Source organism: Colius striatus, chromosome 12 (assembly GCF_028858725.1).
Source record: "Colius striatus isolate bColStr4 chromosome 12, bColStr4.1.hap1, whole genome shotgun sequence".
Classification (NCBI taxonomy): Eukaryota; Metazoa; Chordata; class Aves; order Coliiformes; family Coliidae; genus Colius; species Colius striatus.
In genome coordinates, this window is record NC_084770.1 from 17,952,395 (window position 1) to 17,969,620 (window position 17,226).

The window sequence follows — 17,226 nt, forward strand, 5'->3', positions numbered from 1 at the left end:
CCCAACTGCAGACATTGCATGCCATTCTAGTGTTGCCTTTTCTGTAGGGAGGTGAGATAGTCTTGCATCTTTATATTTGTTCATGGCAACGTAAATAAAGAAGGTTTTGTATCTGGGGAAATTCAGTTGCTTGAGACACTTTCTAAGAATTTTCTGTATCTTTCCTTTTATAAACACAACATTTTATATGGTTATCAAACTGAGATCAGTCAGTGAAAAAAGAAACATCTTTGTATTGGTGAAATACATAGGGTTAGAAAACATGCAAAAAGGTGTACAGAGAAACTTTAAAAGAGTGTTAGTTTAAATAGTATGGACAAAATTCAGTCAAAAGGTGGGATGCAACATATCAAAAGTCCATTTCAAGAAAACAAAAAAAACCCTCCTCTTTAAATATTGTTACTGATTTGTATCAAAACGTAGAACTTAACAACATTCTTTCTTTTAAAAAATTAAAAATATATGTATGTATAACAACAAGCAAGAAGACAAAACACATCAAAAATGGGAATTAAAAAAAAAAAAAACTCTTCAAAAGAAGACAAGAAGTCAAAAAAAGAGGGGAGAAAAAAGATTTTCAGGGATCCTTGTCATGCAAATCAGTTTGGCGGCAAAAAAAATACCTTCATCTTCAGCACCGTCATTATCACCTAAATCATCTGTCTGTTTCTTTGTAAGGGGACCTAGGATTGAGAACGGAGAAAATGGAGGAAAAAAGACAATTCAAGAATATACAAGACTGAGGAAAAAAAACAGTGAATATTAAATTCCCGTGGACGTTTCAAGAAAAGCATTTGCAGGGAGGGAAATCTTAGCTTATAACAACCAATTTTTCATTACCGTTTTCAAACATCACAGCAAAACCTTCCCTAGGGGGTATGGCTATTAGAAACATCTAGCACAAGAATCAAAGAGTGCCCAGTGCTTTATTGTTTTTAAATGAAGAATCAAAGCCTGTTTACTAAAAGCATACCCACCATAAATGATATTTATCCACTTAATTGTTTTTTTTCTTGGTGGTGATATTATTAGGATTAGCAGAGTCAAGAATTGCTAAATTACCTCTTGCATTTGATGCAATAAGGTGGCTAATAAATGTCTTGACAGTTAGTTAAAACAATATTTTCTGTGAAATGCTAATTCATGTTTCTATGTTCAACCATTTAAGTCTGTGCCTTACAAAGATAAGCATAAGTTTGGCTTTTTGACACGTTCATTACACATTCATTTTTAAATAGATTCCTTTGAAACATTTGACTACCTGATGAGATATTTGTGAAGAAACATGAAAATCCACGTGTAAACTAGAAACAAGAATGAAATCCTAGACCAACTGAAGACAACGACTTTTGCCATTGATTTCACTGGGGCCAGGGTTTCACACAGAGTGTGCAAAAGTTGCATTGAATACGGAATTGACATTTTAGCTTGGGTAGTGTCATAATTCCTTATTCATATAAATGGCTGTCAAGACAAAATTCTTTCATGCCCAGCATCTTATTATTAACAAGTATTAATAGATTCATCATATTTTCCAATGGGAAAAAACGTCTGCTCCTTTACTGAGTAATAAAAATATACACCAGAAGGAAAGTCAAAGGCCATTCTGAAAATATTTCCACGTCATATATTTTACACACTTACGCACAAACAAAAGACAGTTGGAACTCAGCATTATCTTTCTTTTTTTTTTCCAGAGCTTTCTCATTTCCATGACATTCTGTAATTTGCATGCAAAAAAGCAATCAGTACGAACACAGGACTATAGCAAAAAAAGGAAAAGTCAGTCAAGCACAGAGTAGAAAACAAGAACTTCTCATGCATAAAATAGCAATAGACAAAAACAACAGGAAAAAAAGAAAAGAGGTGAACACTATGTGTTGATATTTGCAGTAGATGTGGGCAAGAGACATGCATTAACTCCAAGCATTATGGAGTATTAAAACATTTGTATTAAAAAAGCTCTCTCTAGCTCTGTTATCTTACAGCATATTACTCCTTCAGCTTTAAACTCCTTGTTTATAGGCAAAATATCATGTATTTAAGTGATACATTTATTAAAAAATGTCCATAAAATGTTTGTACCAGGTGCACAGATTTGAGAAATAGAAACAACCCACGAAGTACCATGAGATTTCAACTGTGAATGGAGGAACTGGACCATGTTTTTTAAAAACAAAGCTGAATATCTTAACTACTGCATCAGTGAAGAGTATAGTTTTAAACCGATTCTAAATACAGACTACTAGAAATATACATCAGAAATTAAAGACAAGCATTTTTACAGTCACACCTGCAACATTTACTCTGTTTAGTACTGAGCCTTGGTGATACTGATCTTTTCCTAATGCAAGCCCTGAATATAACCATTACAATATCTGGTCACTAGATATCAAGACCCTATCCTAAATCCACACATTCAAATATCTTGCTGCCCTTCATTCTCAACTTCAGCATACTTCACCACAGCAACTTTAACTCTAAAAGGATAAAACTAGAAACATAAAATATGTACATAAACAATAAACAAGAGTTTCACGGTGGGTTTTCAGCATGGCGAACGGGAAGAATGAACTTAAGAATTTTAAGAGCTTAATAATGGAGAGCCAGACACAGCCAGAGATATCAATACATACAAATTTTTAATGGCTTCTTGTTATCTGTTAAATTTTTAAAAGTCACCAGAAAGGTACAAAGTAGCATCTTGGAGGCAAATAGCAAACATTTCTCCAAATGACTTACACAGATAGGCAATTTCATTTCTGGATGAAACCAAGACAATGAATGTTACATTTTTAATAACTTGCCTTTGTGAGGTATTTTTTTGTAGACAGCAGTACCAGCAACTGTAGCAACTGTAGTTGCATACTGTACCAAACATCAACACACGTGACTAATCTAATACCATCTCTGACTTTACAATAGGGTGAGGCATAAATCGGGCTACCTATTAAAAATAATCTGGGTCATTTTAGTATTTATACAGTTATGAGTTTCTCTAAAAACCATTAAAAGTAAAATCAGCCCATCTTCCTTAGAATCATAATATTGTTTAGGTTGGAAAAGACCTTTAGATCACTGAATCCAACTATTAACCTAACACTGTCAAATCCACAACTAAATGTCCCCAAGTGTCACATCTACAAGTCTTTTAAATACTTCCAGGGATGGTCACTCAGTCACTTTCCTGGGCTTCCAATTTTGGAAAATTCCATTTGCACAAGGGCTAACCTATCTTTAAATTGCCATAGATTAAACATGGTTTCTAATGCAGCTACAAATGTGTTTTGCAATACTGGGGCTCTGTTTGCCACATTCTCTAAACAGAAGAACTTTCCCCTGATGGAGGCATGTAGCAGAACCATCAGTTACCACTAACACTATTCTGTTATGAAAGAAATGAGAGATTGTTTCTGCCACAAGTTCACTCCAATCTGCAAATACACTCACAGAATCACAGAACGTTAGGGGTTGGAAGGGACCATGAAAGATCATCTAGTCTAATCCCCCTGCCAGAGCAGGACCACCACATCCACTACATTTCAGCAACAGGTATGTTAGAGAAACAGACCAAATGCTTCATACATTTTACACAATTATGGTTGGCAAAAGTCTTTTGTTCACAATTACTTTCCACTGTTGTTTCACTGTAGCTCCTATTCACCTTTCATGAAGTTCCACTTATTCCTCTTCTCTGAGCATTTCACAAAAACATGCACCCATTACAAAAAGGCTGTTTCATTATATTTAAGACATAAGCCTTCAAACAGATATACTGCCTTATAGTGCTGGCCTAAATTTTAGCTACAGTTTATGTAAAATGTACTACCTATCAACAAAGGTGCCAGATACCATAAATACGGGGCAGGGGGGGAGGAATGACTTTAAAACCTCTAAAATGCTGATGCAAAGATTATTTACTTATCAAAAGGCTCTCTAAGGTTTAGTCTTGTTTAGTCTCATGTAGCTGCATACCGATAATTCTCCTAATGCTACTAGGAAAGAAGACTCCTAAGTCAGTTTAAAAAGGGGAAGAAGCAATTATTGCATTTTACATTTTCTAAAAGCAATGAACAGTCTTGCTACAAAAGCTAAAGGAATGCTATGTGCAGAAAGAACTCCTAACAAACTCTCTACTTAATTTTTTAAAAGTTCTTACATTATTTAAACTATTACTCAAATATTTATTCTATTTGTATGGCAATCAATGCTAAGCAAGTAACATGATGCATTTTAACATCTCAGTAGTTGACTGCTGTATGCTTGCAGATGGCTTTCCTTTGCTCAAAATAAGAGAAATAACATACCTCCTGTCCAGTTAGCTAAAGAGTATTTATGCCCTCAGAAATAATTAAAGTCCAGCCATATGAATTCTGGTTTTTATAATTCCCTTTGATGAAGGACTAAGGTACTTAAGCTCCCAAATACATTAAAGCTGATTATAAATTCTCTCTTTATGGTCTTGATTCTGCAGAAATTATCTGTGGCCTTTTGGATCGGATGTGTGGGAGGCGTGGAAGCTGTGGATATCATTAGCTTTTCGGCCTGGAAAAGCTATCCATCATAAAAAAGTCACGCTGAAATTTGACACCATTTTGTAAAAAAAAAAAAAAAAAGAAGAAATCCTCTAAACTTCCTAAATCTGTGCTCATGTACACAGCCATTGCTCAGGACAAAATGTTCCCCTTCAGTAATCACACAATCACAGAATCTTAAAGGCTGGAAGAGACCTCGAGACCACCTAGAGTAGGTCACACAGTAACTCGCTCAAGTGGGTTCTGCATGTCCCCAGAGAAGGAGACTCCACAACCCATGAAAAAGTGAAAAAGGACCTTTACATTAGCTTAAGTAGACTCCATGGATCTAGCAATTTAGAAATCAAAAAGAGAAAAGAGATGAGGTTAAGGCTAAGTGCTAAAATAATACAGGTATTAGAAAAAAATCACTAAGTGGGTTGCAACACATAGAGTCTGGTAGTGCATATGTTAAACAATTATATAGATAAGTGCCTCCATCCATTGCTGTTTCTTCCCCAGTGGTTCATTTTTCACTTGAGCATTGAGGATCTGTGAAGAAACACTATCTCACCTTTTTAGGCTATACCCTCTGATCAAATATAAAATAACCAATCCTTTGTTATTTCAGCTAATATTTCCATACAACTGGCTCTCCAAGTAAAAAAAATCAATAACCTGTATTGAATTATCAGTCTCGCAGATGTTAACAAAGACACTACAACATGCTGTACCTATCTCCTGTTTTTAATTGCAATTAAAATATTGGGTTATAATTAATAACCTTCAGACCTCAACATTTTCAGTGAGGAGAATTCAAAAACCAAATTCCTACATGTTGAAATTAAAACATAACTATATAATAATTTGTAAGAAAAATGTAATGACTACTTGGAAAGATCCAGCATAATAGTCATCTGATGAATAATTTTAAAATGAAAGAAGATGATTTTATAATGTTAGAAAACCCTTAGCAAAAATAAAAGAACTAGAATTCTTTACAGAAAAGAGATATGGAAGGTATAAAATGCAGCTGGGCCTGAAGAAAAATAACTGAAAAAAATCTCAATGTTGCATTTTCTGAAACAGGCAAAACAGTTTACTTCATGTATTTTGTTGTTACCATCTTGCTTTACTACATGCTCACTTCTTTCTTTGTTATTTCCCCTCTTAAATTCATTTTATTTTCATATTGTACTCATTTGTACTTATCAGCAGGGCAAAGCCCTGGTCAACTCTGCTTTTTGATGTTGACACTTGCACTCATGCTTTTAACAACAAATGATGGCACAAACCTCAGTCATTTCACATCTTACTACCTGATTTGTGATGACAATCAAGTACTGTAATTAGAGCTGCAACTAACTCAAATTTGCAGCTGCAAGTGAATGACAGGTGCAAATTGATCCCACAAAAGGATTGCCAACTTTCTTTGAAAATTTACATGTATAAATGCTTTGTCACTAAAGAAGCAATTCTGACACTTCAAGACTAACTCCTGCTGTGTCTTTTGTAACAGCATATTGCTGAAGTGTCACACAGAAAGAATGTCTAATCCCAAACCTTTTTATTCACAAGATTAATCACATTGACTGGATCTTGATTTCCCTTAAATCTGAAGGAGTTTCATTACTGAACACTAGACTTATGTGAATTTAAATGAGATTAGAATCTGGGATCATAGAAACATAGAATGGTAGGGGTTGGAAGGGACCTTTAGAGATCATCTAGTCTCAACCTCCCTGCAGAAGCAGGCTGATGTAGACTGAGTTTCAGTCTTCTGCTTCTGATTTTAGGTACAGCCTGAAACTTATGTATTCTTAGAGGTGAAGGTACTTTATGTACACATGTCCTACAAAGAGCAGCCCAAATGAAGCTGCATTTCAGGCTCTCTTTAAATCCCAGTTCCTTTGCAATAGGCCACTATAAATCCAATTCCCTTTCCTGGGCTTTTGGTCATGTGATATGCCTTACCAGGAGTCATGCAGCATTACTAGAAAAGTAGGTAGGATAAGTACAGATCCCTGGGTGAGCCATGGTCCCCTGGGGCCCATCCACACAGAGACAAGCTCAGCCCTGAAGATGCACACAGCATGCATGTCATATCTTTCTAGATGGCTTCCTTCACTGAGCACCCTCACAGTGTCCTGCCAGACACTGCTGTGGCTCTGCTCCAATCTGCCCCTGCACAGTGCTGCAGACACAGTGATCTCTCTCAAGTGAATGAGATTTGCCAGAACAAATTGAAAAATAGCACAGGTAGGTTTTTCCTAATTTTCCCTAAAATACAAAGGTAACATCCTAGGTAAGCTGCCTGCTAATCCTTATAGGGTTGTAATGAAAACACAGCTCATGTATGGTGTATATTCCACAGCAATTCAGTGGAAGAGACATCAGCCTAATTATTTTATACATTGTTGCTTCAAAACCAGCCTGACTTCTGTTCTAGACAATGTAAAAACACCCAATTACATTAGAGAAAGGAGTGAAAGTCATTCATTTATTCTCTGTCCAGTGCAAGTAAAGAAAGGAACAGACACTTGTGGTAAAGCAGTTGCTATCCTACCCATTGAATCTGGAATGAGTGCGACCAAAATTGGAGTACAAAGTTCCAGAGGTGAGGGATGGGCAGGTAACAGTCATGAAAAATGAAATTTCTAAACTGTTTGCTATATGGCTGTTATCATCAGCATTTACCACTCCAGTGCCACCTCACTTATATCACAAGTTCATGCAGCTTTTAACATTTTACTTGCATTAATAATTTATGTTGGTTTATAGATACTCATATTCCAGGGTGACATACTGCTATAATGAATTGAATGCAGTATTACATAGCTGTGCCACCACCTGAGCTTCGAGATCGTGAATCAGTTCTCTCTACAGGTAATGACTGCAATTGATATCCTAATGAAGACTTATGCATATGCTTAACTTTAAGCTTCCAAGTAAGTTCTCTGAAGTCAATAGGCTAAATCTCCTAATAACACAAAGATCCACTATCATTAACAGGACTGCTCCTATTTGCACCTGGTCCAGGAGGTCAGCTCAGGAGTAAAAGTTCATCTTTTATTTCATTATCCCCTTCTGTTCTCAGCCCAAAACAACAACTGGCCAAATTGTCTTTGTCATCCTGGCCCCTAGATATCTCTCTCTTGAAAGAAACTAGCCCAAAACAGTAGCCTTGATAGGTGAGTAGTATTTACCTTTGCTAGGCACAAACACTGTCAAGTTAGCCTTCTGCTGGAAAAGCCTTCTCCCCAACTAATTCTGTTAACTGCAGGGGCTGGTGTCACAGCAACTATATAGTTTTGTTTATGACACAGCTGAGCATAAAGTCCAGCTCTCTTGAGACTCAGTTTCATAGCCCAAATAGCAGAGCAAAATGCTCTTCATGTAACCACATAATTGAACATTGCAGAAAAAATCAAGTTAATTGTGCATAATATTTTCATAGAGAGTCTGGAATGAAATAAGTTCTCCCACCCTTCTCCTCAATGTACCTCATGTCACCTGGTTTTAATACACATGCTTTGAGCTCTATATAATTCACTGCTGCAACCTGTGCAGTATTTTGCCATCCAGCAATCCACACTCTTGCATATGATAAAGATCAATGTGTAAGTCTTACTGTCTCAGTTTCTTGAATGAGCTGTCAGTTCAACTTAATTCTCCAGCTACGTCGTAGAGCTGAATTTCTCCAGAAAAGTGGTAAAAGGAGGAGAATATTGTGTTGTATAGCTGACTGCAGTCCAACCCTCTCCTTGCAAGTACTCAGCAGAAAGAGAGGCAGGGACTGTACAGACAAAGCACCTTGTTGATCAGCTTTTCAGTTCCCTCATATTAACTCCCAGTTGCTGCATTTCCTGCTGTGCTTTGAGCAGCGCAAAAAAAATCTGACTCTATAGTAAGCAACCAAGGCAGATGTCCTGTACACTGATTCATTCACAGTAGGCTAAATTCGACACATCTGCAGCCTCCATCGTTAATTGTAAAGGCTCATCTTCAGCATTAGCCACAACTTCCAAATAATCTAATGTTGATACTGGTTCCTAAATCAGTTTCCTTGTTCTTGCTGTCATATCCAGGTTTGTCTCTTGTGACTTCAAAGGCAGAGATCGTACTTCTGATATGCTATCTCCCACTGCATGTACAGTCACATTATATGTTTTAATACAGTCCCACAACAACATTTCTTCCTGAGAAGTAAAGGTGTCTGTATACGTGTACATGCACAGGCACTCCCCCCCACACCCCTCCTGTTTGACACAGAGAGATTCTTCCTACAGTTTGGAAGCTCCAGGCATTACATAAATATAAATAGAATTACACTTTTATACATTAAAAAAAAAATACTGATACTAATAACCTGGTGTTCAGAACTACAGTTTTTCCATTAACTTGGAGCCTCAAAAGAGCAAAGACACTTCAAGTCAAATGTTTCTCTGCTATTCAAAGCTTTCAAAGCATCCTTAAAAGACCATGTAATTGGGACTGTGGTCACCAGCTTTTAGAACCATAATTATATCTGCTCTCATTACTACACCTTTTGACAGAATCAATGTGCCTAGCTCTGTGAAACTGCGATGGCAGAACCGAGAGGGCAGTGTTTGTATAAAAGGCTGTCAGAAGAAAAGTGCCTGGCCTCCCTTATTTTCTTGTATTTACATACTGTATTTTTAGAAGAATGTTATTTTAAGCAGGAAAACTGAAAAGATCTCAGCAATGGAGCAGTCACAAAACAAGAGCAGCACAGCCAGCAGTTGAAGATTAGTGGGATCAAATACTTGTCAAAAGAAAAATATTTTTCATTTTGACATGTTTTCAGTGTTAGCATGGTGCTTGTTTTGAAACTACAGTTGACTTGCTCTGCATGTTATATTAAGGATTCCCAAATGGATAGATAAAATCCTTACACTGAATGGAGCATGAAAGGAAATCAGCACATCACTTCTAATCTTGCAGAACTTACCGACAGGCAGCGATATTTGGGACCACATGTTTACACAGCTACTGTTGACTCCTATGTGGACAGAAGCCTCAAAACCCTGCCAGTAGAAGCTTTGCCTTCACGCTTACTATTTAATAATTGAATGCCTTAACACAGAAGCTGGTGAAGAGGAACTGATCATTGAAATAAAACAGATTTACAAAATGTCAAGTCTAGGACTACAATATATTATTTACGAAAAGCAGAGCAAATTTAAGAGCAAAATGTCAGAGTAGCCCTTGCTTCCATTTTCACAACAGCCATTTAGGTGAGACTTGACAGGTTTGGGACAAGATGACATTTCTAATTCTTTATCTGCTGACAATAATCCTGCTCTCTGAAGGAAAGCAACAAAATGCACAGCAGGTAAAAGCATAACATTTCTCAGCATTGGACAAAAGGAGCTCTCTGCTGTATTTTTATGTATTTTCCCTTCGGAAGTCTCCTTGCTTGGGATCACAGTATGGGCACAGTTACCAGGGGGTTTATACTGAGCTATGTTTCTTTTCTAAAGCTGATCCAAGTTGAGTAAAAGGTACTTACTTTTCCAGAACAAAGAGAGAATTTACATAAACAGTATGAAATATTAATTAACGATGGTCCAAGGTTTCACGCATGGGTCCTCTTGATAACAAAATTGGTAGCTAAATTAAACATGGCATTTTGTAGCAACTACACACATAGCATCTAATAACTTTGCAACCACTTTAACTCTTTAGTGATAAATGTTAAGACTAGTCCCTAATATGACTAGAGTATCTTCTCTTTGGAAAGTAAACAAACCTATGCAGAATATCTCTGAGAATATGTGAGCCAATAATCCTTCTGACTCCTTCCTAAATCACCCGAAGTTACTGAAAATATATTGCAGTAATCCAAGCTCCATCCTGTTGAGCTGAATGAATGTCTACAGTAACTAAAGCAAACTTCTGGTACCAGAACAATACTTCAGATTATCGAACTACCAAACACACTGCAGAAAGAGAAAGTTTTTCCTGTAACAGACAGCTAATATCTTGCTCATATGAAGCAGCAAAGAATACTTTTGCTAATGGACCCAACAGTATCGATAATCTCAGTCTTTGTTTCCACTTGAGCATCAGTAATGAATGATTTCCCCTATAGCAGATAAAATTTTAAATTTATGATTTTCCTTTAAGACTTTAGTTTCTCAGAACTGTCAATTTAGCAGAGTTTTGGTAAACTTAGACAGATTCATTCCAGTTCCTCCACTATGGGATTATTAACTACACTGTAAATGCCAAGCATTTAACATACACAAATGGGAAAATTCCAATTGACTTCAACAGATTATGAGGGCTTTTAACTCTTGCCTTCAGAATGTCTATCACTAGTCGGACTAGATGATCTCTAAAGGCCCCTTCCAACCCCTACCATTCTATGATTCTATGATTCTACCACTGATTAACAAAGTAATTTATGTCATAATGTGAGCAAGCCAGAATGCATAGGCATTTCATTAATGATTTAAGTTCTACAGTGGGATACCCAAATCCAAGGGAAAGAGCTATAACTGTATGAGTTCTGAGCTTTAAACTATGAATCATACAACAGTAAGGGTTAAAATGGGTCTCTAAAGATCATCTAGTCCAACTCCTCTGCTAAATCAGGTCCACTTAGATCAGGTCACACAGGAGCACGTCCAAGTGGGTTTTGAAAACCTCCAGAGAAGGAGACTCCACACCCTCCCAGGGCAGCCTGTGCCAGGGCTCCCTCACCCTCACAGTAAAGAAGTTTTTCCTTAAGTTTAAGTGAAACCTTTTGTGTTCCAATTTTTGTCCATTACCCCACGTCTTATCACTAGACAATACAGAAAAAAAAATGTTGCCCCATCCTCTTGACATCCACCTCTCAAATACTTGTAAGTATTGATGAAGTCCCCTCTCAGTCTCTCCTTCTCCAGGATAAACAGTCCCAGTCTGATACTCTATTGTCTTGAACAATTAGCGCATATCATTGACAGCACAGATGGGTGATTCAAATAAGTATGTATCATATGCAAAACTCACTTAACCTTTAAAGTCTTCCAACTAGTTGCATCTGTCACATCTATTATGTCAAATAATAAACTGCAGATCCCATTTTGGGTTTCAAGCTCTCCCATCTCTCAGAGGAAAAACTAGATTACCAGGAAGTATGAAGAGAGAAAAAAATATTTAGAAACCTGTGACATTTTGGTAGCAACAGGTTCCGCTTACATCTGTCTTCTTACAACCACTACTCAGGCCAAAACAATGTATCATTTTATACCCACCCGCTAAAATTTCTCATTTCAAAAATTTTCCAATCTCCTTTTGCTAAACATTTGCCCCAAAGTTTCTTCTTAACTTTGAACTTTAATTTTCTTAAAAAGAAAATTATATATTTAACAGACCACAGCTGTCTGGAAAGTACATATTTGATAGGCATACAGTACTCATTTGGAAAATGAGTATCATTTACTTGATGAGTCACAATGAATGTCTGTAAATATATATCCAAGTTCTTTACTAGAGACTAGTCTTGCAAGCTGTATTACATAGACATTATACTTAAACACACGAGTATCTCCCCTGAAGAATGAAGGCCAAAGCTAACAACTCCCATCCTCCCTACTGCTTTCACACTGATGGTTAATGAACTCTAGAGATAAGATACTGTCAGAGAATGCAAATATTGAATGTAACAGATTTTCCCAGTTTAACCTGTTTTGCAGAAGAGAAATCTCATGGCATGGCAATGAACAGCCCCAGCTGTAGATGAAACAGCAGCTTCACTAAAGTCAGGACTTCAGGCACTGTCCTGACTATGAACACTGGGAATGGTTCTAGCATCCTGCAGCACACTCTGGCTGCTCTCTCTCCTTCAAGTCCTGTAAATGTGTTTGCCTAGTTATCTGTCAGAAGAAAACATGGATATTGAGTCCTACAGAGGAAGCAGGGTGGACAGAACAAGCAGGAAGAAAGTGCACGGACATAGCTGCATCTCTGCCTTAGTGAACACAGATTACTTAAATCAGTACCTGGTAGGACAAATCAGCTTATCAGGCTTCCCTCAACTTTGAGGAAAATTGTACAGACTATTCTGGAAGTATCAAGAACCTTTGGATTTCCTACATTTCAATGTGAGGAAGGGAAAGGAGGGCATTTTTCATCAAGTCATACTCCACCTAACAGATATTTGAATAATTAGCACAGTGCATTGCCAGAAACATGACATTTCAAACTCAAATCTGAAAACATATCATTGATAGCATTATTTGAAGATAATCGGGTAACTAATAGTGTTAGTGAATAGGAAAAGAAGTTGAGATGGTAATCAGAGGCAATTCTCAGCTCCCAGAAATAAACTAAGCATAATACGGAATACTAAGCCATACTGATCACATACTTACTTCTTATTTGCTGATATAAAATGCTGAAGTGTCTAAGATTAAGAGAAAGTATGTTTACTACTATCATAAGCCATCAAGTTCAATCTACTGTATTGGGTTTTTTTTTTCTTTACTTTATAAAGGAAACAAGCTTTTCAAAGCATTACAACTCAGCCTCAAAGAAGGCATTTCTTGGAGCAGTTTTGCCTAGAAAGTAATGAAATGAAAATCACCAAATGTACCTAAATATGGTACATGTTGTACACATGGGAAATCAAGGCTATGGTTATAATGTGGCATAACGTTTAACGTTTAAGCATTTGAGCAACTTTAAATACGAGTAACTCCTGCTAGTGTCATTGGATTCATGCTGCTTACACGAACAGGATCTTCAGAAGACATTTCAAAGGAGATAATTCAGAGAAGCTTCAAAGTGTACTTTAAGAAAGACAACAGAAGCAAAAGGAGATTTTTCCATAGATAGTTACCACCTGAATGTTTTTAATTATTTCAGCAACGTTGGTGCTTTGCACTTCAGTTAATAATTATACATTTTTGTGCCCAGAGCTCTGGGTAGTACTTTCTAAAACATACATGTAAAGTTGTAAAATTATATCTTAACCATGACTTTCGAAGAAATATTTCTCAGGACTAGGGCTTTAAACAACTGGAAAGCAGCAGAATGCCAGACAACCAAGAAAGAATTCCCCAACAGCTAAGTTAACTTTACTAATTTAGATTTTTTACTGTGTCCTATTGTGAATTTTATAAATTCATTTTTACTTTACAACAGTACAGTAAGTACTTCCAGCAAGAAAACTCATGGGAGCAAAATCACCACTTTATAAACTGCTGCATCTGCTAATAGTTAGGTTAGTCAAAGGTTAATTGGCATCTGTGAAAGGGAAACAAGTTACTCCAACCTTTGAAATCTAACCCTTTTTTTAAAAAAAACCCATTAAATATTACATTAAGATGACTATTGGAAATGTGGATTGATTCCTTACTTGTTAATAGTAATGACTGATACAGTCAGGAATAATTGCAGAATTATTTGCTGTCTATTGTTAGATCTGAAAACAAGTGAGGGAGCGAGCTGTTGTATTATTATAACATAGTATCTAAGGATGGGAGTTGTTTTTACAACTCTTAGATCCCATGACTCCCTGATTACATGAAATGCCCCCAAATGACTATAAATGCAGTCCTTTCTAAAAAAGAAAAAGCCAGAAAGCCAGGACACAGCCTATATTACAAAAGCAACTTGCAGTTATGCCCTACTTTACAGGCCTAAGTGGAATTCACGTGGTTCATAAGCCTTTGGTAACCTTTTGTAAAAACATGAATTTCCGTTTTGCAGTGTTTTCTGAACAAACCTAGGTCAACATTTTGCTATTAAAAATAAGTAGTTCACACAGCACTTAGATGTCCAAGATCTTTTTAGAAATATTGCAGGCATCTACACATATATATAAAGCTATTTTCAGAAGCAGTTGCAGCATTTTATTTCTGGAAGGGTTAAAGGATAAGAGTAACTTTAGATGTAGGTTTGCTTGGGCTTTGGAGAATGAAAGGGATTACTGGAGGGTCACAAGAGGAGGATGGAAGAAGAAATGGAAATAAGAGGGGAGTGCTATTGGATGTAGCTTATCCTTTCCCTAGGCAGTGGTTAGAGGTGTCTACAAGAAGAAAAAGGATTGACTACTTCTTGCTGCATGTTTCTAAGTTATTCCAACAGAAGCATGAGTATGGTCAAAATGGGATTTTCCTATTCCCTTTGTTAAGAGTAAGACTAAGGATGTAATGTCCTTTATGCAGAATTTGATTTAGTGTAAAACTCAGCTCCTTCAGGCTAAGAGTTACTGCAGTGGCTGTGTAGGGCTCTACATGCTGCTTGTTTTGTTATAGGATTTGGAATAAAGCTGAGAAATGTATATCATGCAGTTATGTGTTGCTTCTTTGGAAAGAATATATATTAAAAAGACAACTGCTTTGAGATTCATGCACTGAAACACTGAACTGGGTTTACAACAATTCAAATTATTACAGACAAAGCTACGGCAACTGTCTATCAGGTACTTGGTATAGCAAAAGGATTCTTCATCAAGTACACGTTGCTGTATTATGATTTTTTCACTACAACAATGTTGCCATAAGTGTAGGAATCCTTCCTATAAAAAAAAAGAAAAAAGAACTAATAATATCATAGAATGGTAGGGTTGGAAGGGACCTTTAGAGATTATCTAGTCCAACCCCCTATTCCTAGGAGCTTCACCTTTATAAAAAGTCCTATTGGACTGCAAAACCTCCTACTGCTAATACCAGACTTTGTACAAATTAGTGGCAGTGGGTGATGCAAGTAACACAGCTCTTCTGATACACTGGCAAGAGAAGAAATTCCACATTTGACAGAGTATAATCCATTACTCCATGAATATTTGATAGACTTTGCAAACACAGCACATGGAATTTTAAAAGCACAAGCTTTTAAGAGACCTTGCAAAAAACAGAGGGGTTAAAACTTCTTCTTAAAAGGTTTAGCCTTTTCCTAAAAATACTAAGCTACACACTTTGCGAGTCATCATTCTAAATTTTGAAAGAGAAATACATTGAAAACTATGCCATACTTAATGCTTTGTTAATAAGTCTATGCACAATGCCAAAGGCAGAAAAACCCATTCTCCACATACATAAATTTCAAAAACAGTATGCTATCACCCATCTTCTGAGAGGGTAGAAAATTACCTGGCAGGCCTCTGGGCCTGCTAAGCACATAATGAAATTGTACAGGGAGTAATGTGTGCATTCCTGACTATCAGATTATAGGAGGCACAATGCACTCAAAATATACAACAGATGGGAATTGAAATGAGTCAGTTTCTGTAAATGTAAGACATGATACAACCTTGCTAAAATTAATTCCTAGTTTTCAGGAAAGAGGAAACAACAGATATATAACAGAGACAAGAAAATAAACAGATATGTCAGTGAGCTGTTTGAGATTAAACCTACTAATGTACAGGCATTGTATGGTATTAGTGGAAAAACAGGAGGACCTACTGCAGAAGCAATATATCTAAAAGACTGAACCCAGGCTTAACATAAGGTGACTTAAGCATAATTCTCCCTCAGCATGGTCAGAAAGAGAAGCTTTGTGCAGTTTTTAAAGGCTGAGCAGAGGGAAAACAAAGTCAAAGGTTCAACTACTGTGCAAATTTAAAATTAATTGCAATTTATAGGTTATATATGCCCTTCTATCCCATAAGATTCTGTGATATAGACTCAGATTATCCTGAAATCTGAGCTAGAATTTCTCAATTGGAGAAATTTTCAGAGGCACAGAATGGAGTTAAGTACCATTTTCACTGCCTTCTGACTCTTACTTTTCTGCCTCCACCATTTCTTGTGTTTGTTACCATCCTTAGTATTTCTCATAAATGCACAAATTTACAACCACAACTCACCTGTGAGGTACAAATGTTTATGCATTTCCATTGGGGAGAATAGAAAACAAGTGAGTGAGGAAACAGTTTTCTTGTGGTCATACGAGAAGTGTGGCAGAAACAGATTAAAAACTTCTCATCTTGTCGTGCATTTCTTTTCATCAAGCTCATACACACTTTGAGCACTGAAAAGTTAGATGCATTTTATGCACCCTCTGTGGGACTTGCCAAAACACAACTCGACCTTTAGAAGGGCTAATAATACGCTTTTTATTTCTACATAACTTTGAAAAGAAAAAGAAGACATACTCTTCTCGATATCTTACTGTATCAGTATCTTAGGGTAACAATATATATTTTTTTCTTATTCCTGTTTCTGATAAACCCTTTATTCCAAGAAATACCAGGGAACTAAAATTCTTTTGTTTTTTTTCCTGGTCATTTACACTGAGCTGTTTTGGTTTGGTTTTTTTTTTTGTGACCTTGAGAAAAGTAACTTCAGGATTAACAGAGAAACACAGGACAGACTTCAGCAACAAACAATAGCCTAAACGGTTTCTTACAAAGCCTCATAATTTAAACTCTCTATTATGAAAATTTTCAAAGCAAAATTAGGTTTTTTTACATCCACTGCATGTGTATGTCCTTTATCTTTTTTCTGCTGCTAATTGCTTGCTTCATCTCTGTGGCTTCTTTTTGATTCTTTTTAAAACTGGAAATACTGAAAAAACTAGGTTCCTTCTTCTACTCTCCAAATGGAAAATAGTTTAAATGTCGGTATACATCCAAATGCTACTTATCCTGCTTCATCTCCCTTCAAAGTTCATAATAATGCTTTCACATTTAGTTTAGGTCACAACTACTCAGTACAGAATAATTTCACTCTGTATAAATAAGAGCACAGTG

At 36.5% G+C, this 17,226-nt stretch overlaps 1 protein-coding gene across 7 annotated transcripts in view; it reads right to left on the reverse strand.

Annotated features, from left to right (window-relative positions):
* Positions 1–17,226, reverse strand: part of NLGN1 (neuroligin 1) — a 303,851-nt gene that overhangs the window by 204,040 nt on the left and 82,585 nt on the right. For 4 of the 7 annotated variants that reach the window (XM_062005565.1, XM_062005563.1, XM_062005562.1 and 1 more), the window contains one exon: positions 624–683. The exons of the other annotated variants lie outside the window; for them this stretch is intronic. In XM_062005565.1, the coding sequence (XP_061861549.1) occupies positions 624–683 (60 nt within the window). The remainder of the gene's footprint in view (positions 1–623; positions 684–17,226) is intronic. 7 annotated transcript variants of the gene reach the window in all.